The 20,839-nt window shown below is 42.1% G+C and overlaps 1 protein-coding gene across 2 annotated transcripts in view; it reads right to left on the bottom strand.

Annotated features, from left to right (window-relative positions):
* Positions 1–321: 321 nt before the first annotated feature.
* The window catches only part of cdh2 (cadherin 2, type 1, N-cadherin (neuronal)), an 80,915-nt gene continuing 60,397 nt past the window's right edge, over positions 322–20,839 (bottom strand). For both annotated transcript variants that reach the window (XM_037085017.1, XM_037085016.1), the window contains exons 4-16: positions 19,438–19,605; positions 17,881–18,036; positions 16,529–16,673; positions 15,993–16,165; positions 14,662–14,799; positions 13,992–14,177; positions 13,096–13,349; positions 11,906–12,048; positions 10,586–10,819; positions 9,470–9,703; positions 9,095–9,234; positions 4,618–4,782; positions 322–1,909 (exon numbers count right to left, since the gene is read on the bottom strand). In XM_037085017.1, coding sequence (XP_036940912.1) covers positions 1,703–1,909; positions 4,618–4,782; positions 9,095–9,234; positions 9,470–9,703; positions 10,586–10,819; positions 11,906–12,048; positions 13,096–13,349; positions 13,992–14,177; positions 14,662–14,799; positions 15,993–16,165; positions 16,529–16,673; positions 17,881–18,036; positions 19,438–19,605 — 2,343 coding nt within the window. In that variant the 3' untranslated portion in view covers positions 322–1,702. The remainder of the gene's footprint in view (positions 1,910–4,617; positions 4,783–9,094; positions 9,235–9,469; positions 9,704–10,585; positions 10,820–11,905; positions 12,049–13,095; positions 13,350–13,991; positions 14,178–14,661; positions 14,800–15,992; positions 16,166–16,528; positions 16,674–17,880; positions 18,037–19,437; positions 19,606–20,839) is intronic.

The following is a 20,839-nucleotide window of genomic DNA, read 5'->3' as shown; positions in this document are numbered from 1 at the left end:
GGCTTAGGAGCACACAGATCGTGTTACATAATGGCCGAATTGTTTACTTCTCTGTCTGCAGCACACGACTTATCTGGAAAACTCGGACAGGCCTTAGGGCACTTTGCTCATGCACAGTGTGTGTAAACAATAAATATATAAGGATGTAAATGATTTATTCTCCCCTCTGGTAAAACACTATATATACTATGAACTTTATTTTTTTTTTTTTGGTTTAAAAAGGCTATCGTCCTTTGAGATAGATTGCACAACCTCGCAATCTAATTAAGCCTCTGCAACAATGCTACATTTGAGTAAAAAACAAATAAATAGAGAGGCAGATTTAGCTCCAAAATTAGCATTTTATTTGGATGGTTGGGGTCAGAGATGTATAATTTGTTTTTTCCAGTACACATGGTTATCCACAAGGCTTTTAAGTCCAAAACCTTTTTTCCAGTCTTAAAGCTGATTCAGTAATTAGTGCCTAACATGTCATCCCGCCCCACCCACCCCCTTTTTGGTACAAATTCAACAGTTGTGCTGACAAGATCACTACTTTTTTCTCTTTTTTTTTTTTTTTTTCTTAATCGATGTTTTTTTTTTTCTTCTCACGTTTTATACAAAAAACTCTCTTAACTTCTACACATTTAATGTCACCCAGATTTTTATTTTTTTTTTCACTTTGTAAATAAATTTGGGAAACAACATTTTTCATTTTTGTTGTCAAGAAAAAAGATAAAAACATGCAAAAAACTTTGAATTTTGTAGTCCAAATCAAACATTTACAGGTTTGGAACTTTTTGCACTTTTTCATATACTACATCAAAAGAAAAAAGATAAAGAAAAAAAAAAACATTATGTACACACATCTTTTTACAGTGAAGTAAAACTTGAAAAATATCAGATGATGACTAAGGCAAATGAAGTGTACATAGATTAGACCAAAACAGTTTTTTTGTTGTTTTTGTAAAATACTACATCACTTCAGAAAAAAAAGAAAACAAAAAAATCTGCTACAAAAGTAACTGATTCGTAACTCCCTTTATTTGCAACCAGCTGCATAATTTTAATTTTTTAGTGAAAAAAGTCTAGAAGTCTAGCGTACTGTACAGTGCTGCTCTCAACTGTTTTTTTCTCTACCATCCAACCTAACAGATTATCCTTCATTTCTCCGTCTTTGTAGTTTATTTAAATAATCTTCAACAAACAGGAGCGTTGTGGAACCAAAGAAAAAAAAGCATGTAGAAGCATACCAGAGTGTAACATACTTTGTTTGAAATCACTCCAAAAGTCAGTACCATTAAAGCCTTGAACATAAAACTAATCATTTAGATCCAAAAAAATGTACAAAAAGGCACATTATATCCCAGTGCTTCTGTACTGTGAAATTCAAGTGTAACTGAGCGCATTCAATACCAACAATCCAAATGGTGACAGTCCACCAGTGTTCCCCTCCCCACATCCTCCATAACTGGACCACAGCCTATGCCTAAGCTTTCAACAAGCATATGTATGCGTAGACTACAACAATAAGCCTAGGTTGGTTTGTTTTTGAAAAAAATTTCTGAATCAATGTTTATTTTTTGTTTCTTTTTCTGTCACAGTTCCATCTTTCAGGGAATATCAGAAGCTGTCCATGTCCATCAACAGGAAATCTTTCCTTTCTTCATTTTTTTTTTCTCTTCATCTCTTCATCTTTTCTCGAGGGAGTGGCTGTGTGTCCTTAGTCATCACTTCCGCCGTACATGTCTGCCAGTTTTCTAAAGCGCGGGCCCCAGTCGTTGAGGTAATCGTAGTCCTGGTCACCCCCGCTGCTGGAGGAGTTGAGGGAGCTTAGGGAGCCAGCTGTGGAGCCGCTGCCCTCGTAGTCGAACACTAGCAGGGAGTCGTATGGAGGAGCGGTGGGGTCGTTGTCTGCTGCCTTCAGTCCCTGAACAGAAGGAAAATAAAAAGCGCGGTTAGATGAGAAGATTAAGTCACGTCTGCGAAGAGGAGGGAGCCTCGAAACACCCCCTCCCCCCTCCTCCTGCTGCTGCACACAAACAGGCTAATCTATCCAAAAACCAGTCAGTTGTTCAACCTCCAACTTGCTCTGGAAATAAGATTAATCAGGCTCCGGTGTTCCCTCTTCTGTGTTTTAGTCAGAACTCTCCCGATGTTTCTGGGATGTGGGATTATCTGCTGCTTGATCAAAAGCCAAGACTGAGCATGACCAGCGGCCTCAGATGACTGGAATTACTTCTGCTTCTCCAGTGACCCTTGTGCGAGCCCCCCCCCCCCCCCCCGCCCCCGTCTTCAAGGGCCTTTCGACGGGCAAAACAACTCCTGCCCTGACACTCTTCCACCTATAATTTAGACAGTTATATCTCGGATGTGTGTAAAATCTAACATATTGTATTTATCTAACTGCTGCCTAAACATTAGCAGTAAGCACTGAGCTCAGATCAGGCAGAGACGAGAGGGACATGAATGACTTTGACACGCATGCGCGTCTCTCCGTGTTATCTCGAGGCTCGTGGTGCTTGGTGGGGGTGCTTCTATTCTCAAGATTGTGCTCGACATTCCTAGAAATCCTCATCGCGTCATGAGAGGTCCTTATGGATTGTTATTGATTTTCAGCCCCATCCCCTAACGGGACTCTAGAGACTTGATGGATTGCTAATCTAGGAGTTGAGATGTGCTTTGGCCATCTACCACGTTGGATCCAAGCCTGGTTTCTCCCTCTTATCGCCACAACTGAGGCGCCCAACAAATAATAAATGAATTAACAGAAGTGGAGCAACATAACAGTGAGAAACGAGACCTCCGCTCATTGGGAACTTGTCGAAGATTTATAGTTTCCTCTACGCTGCCATTATAGCGCTGAAATGCTCTCAAATAAAAAGATGGATTGAATTAAAGTGCCTGGGCACTTAGCGATTATTTTCCACTTGTTAGCTTTCGTTAAGTGTTTGCTCAGGGCTGTGGTGCTGATAATTTGGTGGGAAATATGACAGATGGATCATTCATTACAATTACAACCATAATCGCTCTGCTGGTTATAGCCCCCTTCCATCTACCACCAAAACCCCACTGGCAGTTTCATAAGGTTAGTCAATCACAGAACTCAGCCTCCTAATTTCACCGTGCAGGAGACAATCACGACTTTCAGTGAAATGGTGAATCGGTCTCCCCACTTTTTTTGGAGTCACTCTGTCCCAGATAACAAAAGAGACGTGTAATAAAACCCACTGGTATTTCTATTCAGAGACAACCTTGCCGGGGCTGAAACGAGGCACCGTGAAAAACAATGAACACAATCACTTCGGCTTTGTGGCGCTGTGTCCACCTGTGACCAACAGAGGTCACGTCAAGTCAGTTCTAATGTATCTAATAAATGCACTGTCCCCCTCCCCCCCTTCTGGGAGAACAGATGAATAGACGTTTGTTTGTCCGACTGTGACTTAAAGTCTTTACGCTAAACCTAAAATTTCTTGTCCCTCTAATTTAATTAAGAGCCACAAGCTCCCGGGGCGTGTGCACTTTATAGGATGGAGATCAGACACCCCCCGCCCCCCCCTTTCCCCCTCCCCCACTCGTCTCTGTCTCTCTACTACTCTGGCAGCTCGCCCTTATCAGTTGGGTCAGATTCCAGCTCCGTGTGAGCGCTGGAGCTACCATGACTGAGCTTTAGCGACAGTCAAATCTGGGGCTAAAAACAGATCAACATTGCCTGGCTGCAGCGAGCGTTTTCTGGGTCAGGATGCTCAGACTTGAAAACGTCTCAGAGGTCTTGTGAGAATATTGAAATGACAAGTCCGGTGAAGGATGGGGCGCATTGTGAAGCCGCTCTTCATTGAGCGGCGCGAAACATTAAATTCCACTCAATATCAGCTGTTGCGACAAGTGTGTTAGGTGTATTCATGAGACATGGCGAGAGCGAAAATGAGTGGTGCCTGGGTTAAGGGATCTGAGAGATAGATGGTCGGGGAGCGGAGCTGAAAGAGCGAGTTCTAATCTAAAAACATGGGCGCCATCCAAAAACTCGGAGAGAACTCCATTTGTAATGCTGTGAAACTCTTGTCTGTTGGAGCTTGTGAAAAATACATGACTGCTCTTTTCATTTTACATTCTCCCTTCATGCTGGAGTCAATGATGGCCTCAGGCAAACGAGGGCACTCTGAACAGCGCACTCCGATAGAAAGCCAATGCACTGCTTCTCTCATCTTCCATTTCTACGCTGACACGTCTGTGACTCTACGTTGGCGGAAAGTGAGGAGAAAAACAATTATATCCAAGTTAGTTAGCGTCATGTGCTTTTTGGGCTCTCTGTATGTCTGAGCTGATATACTGTGTGAGATGAGAAAAGTTTCTGCTGGGAGAAGATGAAAACAATTCAAATAATTTATTCAATTTAAAGTTTTTTTTTACTCCCAAGACAAGGCTGTGCACAACTGCTTGATACGAAGTCATATGAGCCAAATTGTTTATTTAGATACAAGTTGATTATAAGAAAGTCATTCAGCTTGAAAATGAAATTCAGGCTTTTTGGGGCAGCACTGATCCTTTCATTTCAGCTCCTCTCTGAGGGATTTGATTTCACCATGCAACACAACAATCTCATTTTTTGCAATAACTGTTGCTGGACGGTGCGCTTACCTCATTGATGAAGTCTCCGATGTCTCCGGGGTGGGGTGCTGCTGACCTCATTGGGTACTGTGGCTCAGGGTGGAGGGGTCTCTCGTCTAGACGGCGGATTCCCACCGGCTTGATGGCATCAGGCTCTATCGTGTCCGGCTGCTGGAGCTGACTCAGGTCGTAATCCTGGTGAACACATGGACAGATGGGAGTTAGCTGAGCGGTGTGACGAGACCTAAACCGAGTGTGATTATTTAAATTGATAAAACACATCCTGTGCCGTGTGGAGGAAGAGGGGTTCAACCCAGCGGAGGAGATTTTTTAAAGTTTGAATGCAGCGGGAAGAGTTGAGGGGAACACAAGAGAAACTTTAATCTCCTTGTCTGTGAAGCACAAGCCCAGGGACAATTTGACACATTAAAAAGAGCCAGCACTGAGGGGGTCCAAGCTGAGGACCACATCATACGCTGCAGAGTGTTTGTACTTGTGCAGGCGTGCTGTAGGAAGGATGTGCAGGCGACTGTTTTGCTCTAATCAATGCCCAGACACGGGATGGTGGATATGCATAAGCCATTCCTAATCCTATTAACATTACCAAGGCAACCTGAATGGCTCGCAGTTTGTGCAAAGTCATGGGCAGGGAAGAAGGAGGAGGAAGAGCGGGGAGAGAAAAGGAGTTGGGGGTGGAAGAGAGGCCGAGCTGAGCTGAATGACTGGATGCTATCACGGTGACAGCAGATATGATAGAGAAAATGCCATTTGAGAATCAGGGTGTGTGCCTAATAAGCGTGCATGATGGATTGTCCCTCTTTAGAAGATTTTCGGTAATCCATCCATCTCTAATATCCCCCTTCAAAATTGTCTTTGCTCAGTTGCACATGTACCTACACACAAACCTGCATGCACGCTCACTGCCAGGATAAAAAGGGAAAAAAAAAAAAAAAAGGCTGGAGAGGCTCCAATGTAAAAATAAAGATGAGAATAAATATAAACCATGTGATGGTGCACAACAACCCAGATATACAAACACAAACACCTACTCAGCTCCACACTAATAAGTATCGTCTCCAATCTAAAACAAACACATTGATTATTCGTGTGTAATTTGATTTCATTGTGAATGACATTAACCTCTCAAGGCTAGCTGGAGAAAGTACGACAGTCATCACGCATCACGCAATAACAACCATCCATCATCTGAGGTGCATTTCATTCTGACTCCTGTTCGACCTTCTCTGAGGTCACGCACCGGAGGGGTCAGGAGTCGGTGACAGGAATTGCAACGGAGCCATATAATGGCTGAACTAAGCAGGAAGGTCTAATGATATACCAGCTCCCTTCAGGGAATCGAATCCTCACACGTACTCTGGCCCGATGAAATGGCTGCCCCCGGCACTCACGATGACCCACATTCAAACATGCGAGGGTGAGCATCGCTTAGCCTTGCAAGTCGTGGCTGAGCAAGTATGAACAGCACCCAGTTTATTATTTTCATATCTTGTTCTATTGTTCCTGCTGGTAATAACATCTTTCTACACACTTATTTAATGTGGAATCTGGGAATGCAGCAAAATCACTCTTAACAATTCCTGCCGGGCAGAAAACAGGATGAGTCAAATGGTCACACAGAGTTAAACTCCAGGCAAGAAGAAGGAAAATAGGAAAAGCTAAATTGTTACCCAAATTGTCCTTTAGCCTTTAATTTGATTGTAAAGCCTCTTGGCAAACAAAGTGGTAAAGATAATCTGGCTAAAGTGCTGGCTCGTTTCCAACATTTCTTCAGTAGTTTGACATTCAATAGTTTGACTCATTTGCTTTCTTGCTGAGAAGTCATTGGAAAGACTGACAACACTCTAGTTCTGTCCGATCAATATAAGGCGGGGGCCGGCAGCCGGTTAGCTTAACTCAGCACAAAAACAGAACAGAGGTGCTAGTAAACAGATTTTGGACAGATAAGCCATTTCCTCCTTTTTCTTAAGGATCTTTCAACTGGTTATGAACCAGTCTCAGCTTAATTCTGATGCAAATGAAACAAATGAGGCCATAAGCATGAACACTGGCTGTTGGTGTGTAGTTTTGATGAACATTTTAATGCCTGTCGGGTTCCAACTCATCCGGGTTGGATGAGTCAAAAAACGATTACTATCTGTATAGAATTTCTCAAACTTTGTAACTATTCCCTCGATGGCCTCTTGTGTTTCTTGCCCTGATGCACTTGACAAGTGGAGGTGGTAATCCCAATTCTTACAATAACTTCCTATTATATGTCAAATTGAAATAATGGCCCCCAAACCCAAGTTGCAATAAGCTGGAATTATCCTGCGATAACATTAGAGATGTTGGCAGTTCCTCTGAAATGTTAAACTTGTTTTTTTATCTCTGGTGACAAATACATGAGGCGCTTATAAAGTCTGTGAAAACAGGTCGATTCGTTTTGTTTCACTTACTGCTTGAGATAGAAAAACAAATCAAAATCTTCTTGCAAAGCATGCCTCCAAAACCACAATATCTATGGTTAATGTGCAGCATACTATTCAAAGGGGGTCACTTGGAGAAGACAATGATTCAGTTTATGTGCACGACAACTTCTCAATTTGCTTTTATTTCTGCATTCTTTTTTTTTTTTTTTTTTTTGTCCGGGACGCGCAGCCTGATCAGCCGTCTGCCCTTTGATGAAATGAGTGCTTCACAAACCAATAGAAACCAGGGCAATGGCAGCAACAACCAAAATCATATACTTTGAGAGCTCCCAATGGTCTGACACTTCAATTTCCTCACCAGCGGGAGATAGGGAGAACAGAGGTGGGCATTATAAAGACCACATCTCAGAGAAAGAAAGGGTCATTTTTTACCCAACGCTGACTCTTCCGATCCCACAGACAAGACCATTTTCTCCTGCTGGCCTACCATCCTCTGCACCACTCAAAATGGAGGCTTGTTTTCCCCTCAACAAATTGCTATACCCGATCGTTTGCCTTTGAGGGGTGTTATATCACGATTCTTCTTCAACATGTTCCGCTCCACACGTCTGTGCGCTTTGTGTGTGTGAAAGCGAGGACGTGAATACACAAGTGGGTGCGTTCCCTCCTGCCTAATCACTGGCTCATGTGTGATGGTTTTCCAGTCATACTGTTACCTTAGACAGAGCTTCATTATTGTGCCACAGCAGATGTCTATCTCCAAATGACATCAGCTTACCAATTACAAGTCTCCGAGGCTAATTTGGCACAGTGCTGGGTCAGAACGGGGTCTCCTGCTCGTTTCTGCAATACCTAAGCCACCGGAGCACTTCAGCCAGTAACAAAACAATAGCCCATTTGGTATATTACTGCCTTTTGTTATGAAATGGTTCCGTTATGCTAACAAGGGGTCATTAGGACAATTGAATTTGTGTCTGTGTGTGTGTAATCAGTGCAGGGGGATAAAGAGATGTGACTTTATTGATGCCGGTGGCACTGCATTACTATTGTATGTGTGTGTTTGTGGACGTTGGGGTTGAGAAGAGAGCACCAGTTCCAGTTGAGCAAACAAACCGATATTTTCCAGAACAGATAGGATCAAAATGTGTTTGTCTTATTGATTCCAGATTTCGATTCCCTGACCCCTTTTTTTTTTTTACAATGAAAACTGCCTTACTACGTTTTTGTGAAGGACTGAAGTGTTTTGGAGCCTCATAATGAGCAGGACTGACACTAGAAAGAGAGCATTGTTGGCGTTTATATGTTCGCAAAACGATTCTAGGTGGTCCTCTTTGTCCTTAAGTTGCTTCGGTTAGACAGAAAACTGCTGCAGCATACTGCTGAAAGTTTCTCCCTAACAAAGACGGGAGACTTCCCTTATGTCACCATTTTCAAAACACTGTGTTGTTTGACGCTTTTCTACACTACCACCAATATGCGCACATTTCTCTGCTGGGGCTAAGGCTGGACAAGTAACAGAAATATTACCCTGATGTGGCAATATGCAGATCTTAATATTAGCTGCAAAAAGTTAAGATTTTTTGATAGAGGTTATACGTGTGACCAAAACAAAAAGCATTTTAATAACAGAATGTAGTGCTATGGCAACAAATCTAATAAACATGCTTGTCACATCGCAATATCTGTCAAAATAGTTGCAAGATGCAATCCAATCTATTCATACAAAAATATAGTATTAGGACCAAATCACAGTTTCTTTATTCATGTGAGCATAAGGATCCAGAGTGGAACTTTTACTATCTAACTAAACATTCTTGTCTAATAAAGAAATACTGCTGCTGTGAGCATTATCATTGTTTTTATCTAACCTGTTTGCACTTGACAAGATCTCTGTTCTGACTGGCTAAAGTGGGCACTGGTACTGAAAAATGTCTTTTCTATTTCCACAATCTGAGGAGCACAGACAAAGCAGCGTGGATTCAAAATTTGACACAATTGCATATAGTAACATGCAGATTGAGCACAGATGTTAACGGGGCCTTCAAAATAAGAGTCTGTGTTTGCCACATTGTTCTTACCTGATCCTCCTCTCCGCCACCTTCCTCATCGTACTTGAGAATGTTGTCTCTCACATCATCCTCTGGATCGATGAGCAGCTGCTTGGCCTGGCGCTCTTTATCGCGGCGCTTCATCCACACCACAAACAGCAGCACTAGGACTGATAGGCAGACAGAGAAGAGATCTCACATTACTAAAAACGTAATAACTTACACATTTTCATACAAGTGTAATCGGATCCGATGTTTTAGAGCTTGGATGGAGGCCCGATCAAAGCTATCTTTTTGGTAATCCTACAGTAATCTAGCGGTATCTCGGATCATGTTTAGCTGTCTTTATAATCCCTGCGTGTGTTCGTGCGTTGTGCTGTTTGAGAGAGGCACTGAGACACTCACTGAGGAGGATGATGATGCACAGGAGGATGGCAATGATAGCCCCGGTGCCCAGGCCTGCAGCCATGATGTGCTGCTGGTCAGTGCAGTCCCCATTGATGTCGCACTGGCACACTTTAATCCGCAGATAGGAGGTGTTGGACATGGGCAGGTTGCCCGAATCTGTGATTATGATGGGGATCTCATAGATTCCACTTTCAAGGTAGCCAATTTTCAGGCTCACCTGAGCATAGTCACCTGAGAGATGAGGAGGAGAAAAGATAGAAAGACTGAGTGAGTGATCTAAGACAGCTCATCGTCAGCGTAGATACATATGAAGAAGGGAGCGCTGAAATCAAGTTGCTGAATGTGTTCAAAAATAAAATAGCACCATGTTTCTTCAGCTGAGGAGCTTTCAGAGGGGATTAAATCAAAACTCTGAATACTTGTTTGTATAGACCGTGTTCACAGTGCGATTACACTCCCTATTACCACAAATATGCAGCATAAATTCATACCTGGAAGTTGCATCAGCATATCTAATCCAAAAACATGGTCAGGATTTAGATTTGGAGCTTATAAACCTCCTGAATACCTTTTGATAATGCTGCTTAGGCTGAATTCCCAGTAGCGATAATCCAAATGCCATTATCCTATTAAGATATATTCACTGCTTTTCAACTGTCACACTGTCTAATAGCTAACAAACAACAAATTAGTTCTTCCACACATGTTTTTTGGTTCAAATTAGCATAAACAATTAATGACTGTTTAGTAATGTTAATAAAATAACTTATTGTCTGTCCCAGCTCTGCCTGACCCCTTTGCAGTGTGCTATTTACACTTCTGCAAAGTGTTGTTCAGATGGATCACAAATCAAGGTCTCAAGCTTTAATTACCAGACAAAAGACTGCTGAAAGTTACATATTTTTTCACATTCCTTTCAGTTTTATTTCTAATTACTAAATGCCACTAAAAGAAAAATCTGAAATGCGTCATTCCCTCTTTTTTTCAATTTCCAGTAACAAACACAAAAGCAGGCCAAAAAGCTGAATCAACATCACAAAGAAGATTAGTGCATTAGACATCACCATATAATGTGAATCTAACAGTGGTTATTCATGGGAATCTGTTTCCTACCGCTGATTCTTGTGATGGTCCAGTTTCTCCTCACATCAGAGGGCCGGTGGGCTAACTCGAAGGCAAACGGCCCGGCGTTGGGGTTCAAATCTCCATCGACTGCAGTGATGTTGATGGCATTTGGCTCGGGCTTCTCACATATCTCTGCCTCCTGAGGGAACACCTTTGGAGCGTTGTCGTTGATATCCAGCAGGAAGATCTGGAGAGTGCCTGTGCCGCTTGCTGGAGGTATACCTACATGGGTTATAAAATGACACACATACAGTCTGAGCACATACATATTTCTGGGGGAAAAGGGGATTTTTCATATGGATAGGAATGTATACTGCTGAGAAGCCATTTATCATTTTGCAGTCATTATGCAGTAAACAGAGAAAAGTAAAGTATGGAGTTTATTCTCCTGGTCTCATGCTGTAATAAGACACTCTAAACAGCTATTTACTCTAGTGGGAGAAGGCCCATCCAAGCTGCATACTGATCTGAGATCTAATCTCAAGTGAGGGGGTAGACAGAAAGAAAGAGAGAGATATCAGAAGATTTGGGTAGTGTGTGTGTGTGTGTGTGTGTGTGTGTGTGTGTGTGTGTGTGTGTGCCTGGAGAACGTCTTCCTGACGAAGGACACAGGATGGGAATACTAAAGCAGACAAACAGAGCCCACTGTCGCTCCTCTCAGGCTCCTCTATGTATTCACTCAGCTAAGAGGCTTTTTTACCATTCAGGCCACGCTCAAAGGAGCTAGTCATCCAATCCTGACCCATTAATGCTGAGAAACCTCTTTATTGGTAGAGTTTTTAAGCCTATTGGCCTAAGCTATGCTCCGCAGAACAGGGTAAACCTGAACAGAGGTAAATCCCGCCAGTGCAGGGAAGAGGTGAATACATCCACATGCTGCGCGGTTCTGGGATTGCTAGCACATTAACCTTCAACTAAGGTGGTCAGCGTTCCAGACACACCAAGGGCCTGGTACAAGGTTGACCTTCAGGCATGGAGGACGTCTTTGTGACTGTAACTGAGACAGTTTTTCTTTTCAGCAGATGCAGTGCATTTGTGCCCTGACTTCAGGTGAAAAACATCACAGTGGGAGTCAAAGTGATGCTAGGTGGAAGATTGACCTTTGAGAGGTAGGCTACATTAGACATACGCTAGGCTTCCTTCTGAAAACGTAGCATTATCTCCTCCTGACTGCTCCAACAGTAATGGCCTCAAAGAGAGTGCTTGTGTAACAGCCTGGCTAAAACACCTAGACCATATAACCGGTGCATCACAGGAGCTCGGCGAGGTATTTTTGGCAACTGCAGTACCACTTGACTGGTTACATACCGTTGTCAGTAGCCAGGAATGTTGCATTGTACAAACTGTTCTTCACAAAGGGCGACTCTCGGTCCAAAATGGCAATTGTTTTGATACGACCGGTGTTCGGGTCAATCCTCAACCAGTTGGCTGGATCTGAGAGTTTGGAATATCTGAGGGGAGGAAAAAAAAGAGGATTACACAGTGATCCATAATCCTTATTATTTCGAAGTACTGTATCGTAGGCAACTGGACTTTTTTTTTCAGTTTCTTGAAGACGTTTCAGCTCTCATCCAAGAATCTTCGTCAGTTCTAACTAACTGGAGGGGAGTTTGCAGGCTTTTAAACTCTGTGTGGGAGTGTCCTTACGAAGTTGTTGAGGATAGCACTTGGAATTACCATGACCTGGATGACTGAGAACTGTCATCAACAATCTGTATTATTCATTTCAGTCTGTATTTTAAGTGAGTTATCTGCAAGTTCTTTTAAAGAGTAGTGAGGTCTAAAAAGGTTTCGTTTTGTTTTCTGCATAAAGATATTTTGTTGGTGAATTTAGTTTCCATTTCCAGCGAGGCATGTCTTTCTTCTAGAGATGCTTTTGTTTTTTATTTGTTTACACTGAATAAATATTTCAGGCGTCATGCATTTTACATAATTATTCCAACTTTTCAGAGCAGCCTCACAAGGGAGACCAAACTGGCTTGCTGTTATCAGTAGCTCAAACTAATTTGTAGGACAAACCGTGGAATTACAAAGCTAGCTTATTTCACATGGACTGTTTTCAGGCAGATAAACTCTTCCACGGCCAAACAGCTGTGAGGCAAGATGTCTGATGATGAAAAGGGAGGAACAAAAATAGGTCCTGTTCTACAAGAATAAGATGGAGACATGCTGGCTGCATCGTGTTATTTGAGCAGGAATGACACAGAAATTGGCCAGGATGGCAAGTCATCACAACCTATTATGTTGCTTCTTCTCACACACCGCGTGCCTTGTAATCAACGGTAAACCTTGCAGCACTATTTTTGCTTTTGTTGCGAATCATTCTATCTTTAATAAGATGTTTGTCAAACATGTACGTCCACCACGTTTATAGCAACTCAAAGATGACTACTCCAGCCTTTAAGGGAAAAGGCTGGAGGTAGTTTTTCAAATTTTCCACATATGTGAACTGGACTTGTTTAGATGTGTAATGGTTCAGACAGTACTCAAAGAACTACCTGATGGTTTGTGGCATGAAGCGATCAGGGTCCTGTGCAGTGAAGGTGGTCAGAGTAGACTCTGGCATCATTCCCTCCTCGAGTCTAATGAGTTTCGGGTTGGGCTCGAAGTAGGGACTCTCATTCATGTCGATCACTCTGATGGAGACAGTGGCAGTGGACTGACGAGGAGAGTGGATGCCTCTGGCCAGCGGTACCTCATTCCTCGCTTCCACTGTCAGTACATACGTCCTGCTGATTTCATAGTCAATAGGCTGGAAAACAAATAGAGAGAGTATACAGAGGGTGAGTCACTCAAATAAATTCAGGACAAATAAACAAAAGGAAATCACATTACGTTTTTGGTAATCTGAGACTGGTGAGAGAGCACCTAAAAGAATTAAAACTTCCTCCTCCTCCTGCCTGAAAAACCTTATTGTGTAAGCTCACAATAGACAGTGAGATGATATAAAGAGGCTCCAATTGTGGTCAGTTGAAGGATGAGTCATTGATGCACAGATAATATTTTTACCGGAATTTCTCTCATTTGTTTGGGACCCTGAAATCTCCCAAGACATGTAAAACCTGAGTAAATTAGTATGTTTTTCTTTTTTGTGATAAATATGATAAATCTTGTAGTAATTGTCTTTGAGTTGCTTCCATTCTACAGACAAATGAACCAGACAGTTGGACTATTAACTGCAAGCAAAATCACATTTAACCTTTAATTTCAGTTCCATCACATTCAGTGTGTGTTATAAACGGTCAGAATATAGAAACTGTCAGATATCAATCTTATTAATCGAAGAAATATTAATCTTAATATTAATATCCCTAAACATTTCAGTGTAGCATACGTATATTCACTACACATCTCCAAGGGATTAAAGGGGCGGAGTTTGAAGAGGAGGCCTTACCTTAACGACCGTCACCAGACCCTCGTTAGTGGTCGGATCAGTGGGCACGGAGAACCTGCCCGTGGGATCGCCCCCGGTGATTTTGTAGACAGCATTCCAGGCCGGCGTGTTGGGCTGGTCCTTGTCAGTCACCGTCAGGTTGGCCACAATGACATTCACACGGTTTTCAGGCACCTCACCGAAAAACTGCATGAATAAACCATGAGCGTACAGAGCAGCGAGCTGTTAGTGATACTGCTGTGGCAGCAGAAAGTAGACCGAGCCCTGCCTGCCTCTCACAGCACAGCAGGACCAATCCAGGGTAAATAGACATCTAAGGTAACTTATCATGTCGTCATGGTCATCTCATTCCCTGTCCTCCCCTGATAGCACGACAGCAGCATTACAAATTTCAGTGATTCGCGAGCACAGTAAGTGCCTCTTTCACTTGGGCAGACACCCCCCTAGTTGCATGTGTCAACATTTGCAGGAGAATATAACACTTCACACATGGCTGGCTACTTGTATATCTCTATGGCTTCAGAAACGCTGGGCAAGCAGAACTGGGCTAGTGGGCAGAACTGACGCTTGAGTGCATATATCCACAATGGGGTGAAATGGGGGTCCTTGTTGTGCTTCCCTCTCGCTAAGATTGCTGTGCTGATGTCCCAGATGTGAGTTTGTTTCTTACCGTCTCAGCAGTAAACTCTGGTGGATTGTCGTTAATGTCAGTGACTCTGATGACAGCAGTGGCTGTGTTGGAGAGGCCGTACATGGGGTTGCCTTCCATGTCAGTGGCCTGGATGATCAGCGTGTACTGAGGCACTTTCTGGAGGGAGAGGGAAGAGAGAAGCAACGTCAGGATTAAAACACAATTCTTTGATCTCAACAATATAAGCAATTAATTGTTTATAAGGTAAAAATGGTAACTCAGTGCAATCTCATACAAAACCACAGTAAAAGTTCCCATATTATCTACCCTGTCTCTAACTCTATGGTTGTTCTTAACAATGAAAGGATTTGGTTTTAAAATGCATTACATTAAAAGGTGTCTGCCCCCACTATGTACAGTATGGAAATGAGAATTACATTAGAACAACTATTCAACATACTGCTGTTAAACACAACTGCAGCCTTCACAATGACCGATCCCCAGCAAAAACAGAACATTCCTAGTTCCACAAAGATGATGATTTATTCCTGGACAGCTGTTTTAGGTTGAAATAGACTTCACAAGTGTCCTTAATAAGCTGGTACCCCTGTGCACATCAGTATTAATGTGTTCACCTAAAATGAAACAAAACTGAACCACCTAGCTTTTTAATTATGATGAGTAATGGTAGCTTTTTATATAAATCTGATTTATTCTCCATGGGGGGACATGAGTTGCACACATGCTCGTGTGAAATTCACAACCTCTCCTATGTACACTATCATGAAGCCAACAAATGACTCTTTTCACATTAAAAGCCACTCAGGTGACGGACCAGTTGCTAGGTAATGAGAGTCGGGCAAATTACTTTCATGGTGGCAACTGGCGGACATAAAACGGCGGCCCCAGGGCGGAAGTGATTGAGCAGCCACCTAGCCAGATTGCCCTCACTAGAATTGCACCAACTGGCTCCAGCTTTCTATATTATTTTATTTATTTTTTCAAACAGCCATGCGATCCAATTGAATGACAGAGTGGTAGCATTTACAGCATGGGAAAAAAGAGAGAAAGAAAATGCAAGTAAAGCCTCTGCTTTAGAGAAAGGAAGACGGAGAAAGCGCGAATGAAGGAAGGGAAACGTTTAGCTGCTCAGTGACGCGCACGGCCTCCTTGTAAGAGTAAATAAGTGTGAAACAGCCAAGTCCATTTCCACTTTCTCATTTAGTTGGTAATCAGAAAAAATCACTTTGGCTCATTAGTTCTCAGACAGTCTGGATATTAGCAAATACAGTCAAGCTGTGTTTTGTCATCATATCAAAAAAAAAAAACAAGGCTACAAACAGGAGAAAGAAAGAAGGACGGTCAGTCACCTCTCTGTCCAGGCCTGCAGCCACTGTAATGATGCCTCCTGTTTTATTGTTGATGGTGAACATATTGGAGGTCGGACTCTCGGGGTTCTGAGACAGGATCTTGTAACGCAGCATCCCGTTTGCAGTTTTGGGGTCATCTTTGTCCACAGACGTCACAGTCATAACAAATGTTCCTATGGGACAGAAACACAAAGACAAGATGCAAATATTTTTCTGTTATCTTTCTATTTATTTCTCCTTTTACTGGCAATCAAAATACATCAGAAGTTGAGGGGATGGGGCTATATTGAACACTGCTAGATTTATAGCTTTGAACAGTATTATAGATATCAAGTGTTCTTTCTAGTGATCTTTAAATACCTCCGCACACTTTAAAACAGCAAAAGCAAAGTTAACAAAGTGGCCTCCCCAGGAATGCCATCAATGCTGTTTGATCTACTAACATCATAGCAGCATGTGAAGCCGGAGGCTCAGACTACAGTCAATTGGTTGCTCATACAGTGCGAAGCTGTGCTTGGCTTTATGTGGTATATTACCTGGCTTGGAACCCTCTGGAACAGTGCCGTTCCAGATCTGATGCGTGAACTCAGGTCTGTTGTCATTCATGTCGATCACATTGATCACGATATCAATGGGGTTCTCTACCTGGTTGCCATTCAGATCCACTGCATGAGCTCTCAGCTGGAAGAAACAAACACATCTGGACTGTGGAATTGTTCAAGCCAGGATGATTCTCCACTGTTTCAAGCATATACTGAGAATAACTACTCACTCAATGTTACCCACTTAACTAAAATATATTTTTACTGCATGTAGAAGAGCAAACAGTTCAGAAAATCAACTTTATTCAGACAAGCGTGACCACGAGAGGATGCTTTTTTTTTTTTTTTTTAACAAAGAACATGTTTTTCCCACAACTAACTCTGGCATGTGCAGGTCAAAAGGCAAACAGATGACTAGATTTAGTCAGATACCTTCCATAGTCGACAACAACACAACCCTTTCAGCTGCATTTTTATTGTGGTCTGAAACAGATATACTCAGATTTTATTCAGTACTGTTGCCTACACTGGGTCAGCGCAAGTTCAGCTGTTTTACAAAAACAACTCTGACCAACTGCATGTTTTTGCACTTCAAGTGAATCGGTCCTGCTTTCAGCAAGGTAGGTTGGTGGTTACACAAGATTTCAACTCACTGATGCACCTATATTTTGATCACTCCCATCCACGCTCTAGATTAAATATAAGTAATACTGTATAAAGTGAAAATCTACAGGCTTTGAACAGTATACATCATATGCCCTTGAAATATGAAATATTCAACACGTTACAGTGTCATGAGCATATGGCTTACATTTCACACGCAGCTTAAATCGAACCACTATGAACATATGTGAGTTTTTTCTGTGAAAGTCTTTCTCTTCCTTAAGGGATCATGTGGATTTTGTCATTCTATTTTAACCACAATCTTGATTAATGTCCAACATTTCAAGTTAAAGCACATGGATAAATAGTATCTATAAACTAAGCTATGTCATTTAAAGAGCGCTGCAATATAATGGGTGAACCACTAATGAATAAAGCAGCTCTGAAGGAGCTGGAGGTTATCATAATGTGTCTAATACACACTAAGTCATTTGAAAACATCAAGTTAAATCCTTTAAATTCTCAGACGGATCAGTCAGATTTCATGGGAGACCCTGGCCCTTATTGAGTCTGAGCAGAGCATTTAGGCTACACATGACCACTGAGCACATGCCAACTGGTGGGAATGTACAGCGCCTCCAGACAGAACACATTTCTCTTGATGCAGCAGGCTGGAAACACCATTTGCAAATTATACCTCTCAGGGGGGTTGCTTTTTATATAAACTACTGTGTCTGACTTACATGGAAGTTGGAGATGTGCTCCCGATCCAGGGGCTTGTTGACAGATAGCTCTCCAGAGATTGGGTCGATGATGAAGATGCCCGTGGGGGGCTGGTCAGCACCGGGGCCTGTCACACTGTATCTGAGGGACCGGTTTTTGTCATGGTCTGAGCGGATCTGTTGGTACAAAGACTTGTTAGTAAAAGCTTCAAGAAAATGCTGCCTATTAACTATACACTGACTCCAACGTTTTTTATTTTTATTTAATTGATTAAATCAATAGTATTCGGAGTGTAATGTATTGTGATTGAAAAAGTAAATAGTTGAATGCCTTTTACAAGTTTCTAGAAAAATCTAAATCAAAAGTATACAGAAATAAGAAATGCAGAGTAAATAAAATCAGGATTAGAGGTGACAGACAAATTGTGTGTTTCTCCTTATCGATAAGAAAAATGGGTTTATTTTTATGCCCCATGCATTCACAGTCAGCATGTGAACTTTTGACCTATCACATGGGCCATGAAATGAAGACAGAGCTGGCTGCTAACTACTATTAGATTTTTCTGGAGTCAATTTGTTGGGGAGGTTAGCTAGCAAGATGAAAGAGAAAGGAAAGAAGAGCTGATGCGTTGTCCTTTAATATCTATTCATTTATTGCTAGTCATGTCATCATCCCAATATTGAACAACCTTATAGCACATCCCAGATTTTCTTCATAATGTGCAGGCACCATTGCTACACTCTTTCCTGTACACTGACTGACATATTGAATTATCTTTTCAGCACCAATCACAGTATTAGTTTAAAAATAGGTTGCTGTGCAAGTAAAACGGTGCATATAAGGTGTATGTGTGTCCGTCTAGTATTGAAAATCTGTCTTGGCTGGTCTCTCTATTCTGTTTGCCATGTAAGCTGAGACCCTATGTGCCTACAGCCTGAATCCATGCTGAGCAAACAGAGTATTTCCTCATTCTGATATCATCCACTAAAGCCCAGAAACATCCCTTCTAATATGGCCGGATTAAATATAATACATACAAATAGCATGTACAGGACTTAACAGTCGGTAAGGAAGCCAGCTTAATATGCTGAAAAAGGATCTACTTCTTAGCTGTCCTGAGTATTGCTTGTCCTCTGTCAGCCACCCACACTCAACCCTGACCAGAGAACTGATGCAAATGAATTGTGCTGTGTGTGTGTGTGTCCTTGAGAGGCAAGATATAAGGAGTGTAAAATCTCAACAGGCAACTGAGGAACAATTGCCATGGTGAGCACTTAAGATTTCTCTCAGCTTCTAAATAATGCCAGGTTACATTGGTACCGACCGCCCTCTGGAACAAAAGATAAATAATACATAGGAAAAAAAGGACCCTGACCTTTAGCAAAGTACTGTAAATATAAAGCGTTTTGTTGAAGGCATGTGTCTCATGTCTGCGACCCTCTGAGTGGGAGCTCAGGGCAACCGAGACCTTCAAGGTTGTCATATCAAGAAAAAAGCCTATTCTTTGAAGTTGTGAGCGTGGTGTGTGTGTGATTGTGTGTGTCTAGGCATGCGTGTGCTTCAGTGAGCTACGTTACCCGGACAAGCTCTTGCGGGAATGGGCCTCGTGAGTTCTCCGGGACATTGATTGGGGGGATGACCCAGTCTCTTTTCATGCGCTTGAGCTGGCTGTCCATGTTTCGTGATGGAAATGCTATTTCCTTCAAATCCTTGGACATGACGGGAGGGACAGCACCTTCCTGGACCTGTGAAAAGGAAGTGATTTAGTTCAAGAGCTGGGCGGTGATTATACATTTATAAAATATCACTACATACATACTATTATGTGTCCATACTATAGGATGGATTGACATTCAATTTTGTACAGACGTTCACAGTCTCCAGAGGATGAATTCTATGACCTCTCTGACTATAAGCTCCTAAATTTTCCCTCTGTAACTATTAAAGTAGTTTCTTCAACTTCTTATCCAGCTTCATAATCAGATTTTCATTAGTCCATTACTTTTATTTATGACGAAATAGTTTGAAAATTGTTGACATGTTGTGTCATTTGAGTTTAGTGCCAATAGCCAACTTGCATGCTAATGTGGTAAACTAATATGGTGGCCATGGTAAACATGATGGCTCTTGCAGACAGGTTCGAAGGGAGTCTGCAAGTCTGCTTGTAGTTTTTATCCGATTTCTGAAGGCTGACCAATAACCCTTCCATTTCAGTTAAACGAAGAGGAAATTGATGTGGTTATAAAAGGAAACATCTAAAAATCTCTTCCGAATGTCACTTAATATTTATTGAAAATCTGTGTTCAATCAAACAATCCACTGTTTTATGACTTTCTTTGTAGCTTAAAATATCTACAGTACAACACGTGATGATATGCCTTGAAAGGCTTTGGTGTGGCGACAATTTGGCAAGTGCAGTAGTCACACACTGCCAGAGCTGTTTTTTTTTTGTGTGTGTGCTTTAAATGGCAGACCTCCTCTTATGTCCTGATAAAATGCACCCACACAGACAGACCAGCTTCCATAATGGATCTGCCATCCTCCCTCGCCTGTAATGAATGAGATTTGAAACAAAGGAGGATGGTACCTGCAAGCCAGACACTAAACACACAGATGGCTCAAATTGCCTATGCTGCTCCAGAGACTGAGGAGACTGAAGTAGTGCCAGAGAAAGTTAAAATAACCTTGAACAAAACAAGGCAGGAAGGAAAACAGAAAAACAATATGTGAAATCTGTCAATGTCAATGAATGATAGCTGGGGTTTCAATGGAACTGTCACATCCCTTGAAGTATTTTCCATACGGTTGCCTTTAATCATCTGAATGTTGATTGGTTATGAGGTAGTCAAGTCCTAAAAACTACTACAAAGTGTTCTATGCATACAGAAATTAATTACCACTTTGCTACCTTATAACATGACCCATATCCCTCCTTCCCCCTCCTCTAACATCTGGGGAGCTGTCGGAGAGCTTCCACTA

Source organism: Acanthopagrus latus, chromosome 21 (assembly GCF_904848185.1).
Source record: "Acanthopagrus latus isolate v.2019 chromosome 21, fAcaLat1.1, whole genome shotgun sequence".
Taxonomy (NCBI): Eukaryota; Metazoa; Chordata; class Actinopteri; order Spariformes; family Sparidae; genus Acanthopagrus; species Acanthopagrus latus.
This window is presented reverse-complemented; position numbering and strand designations above follow the sequence as displayed.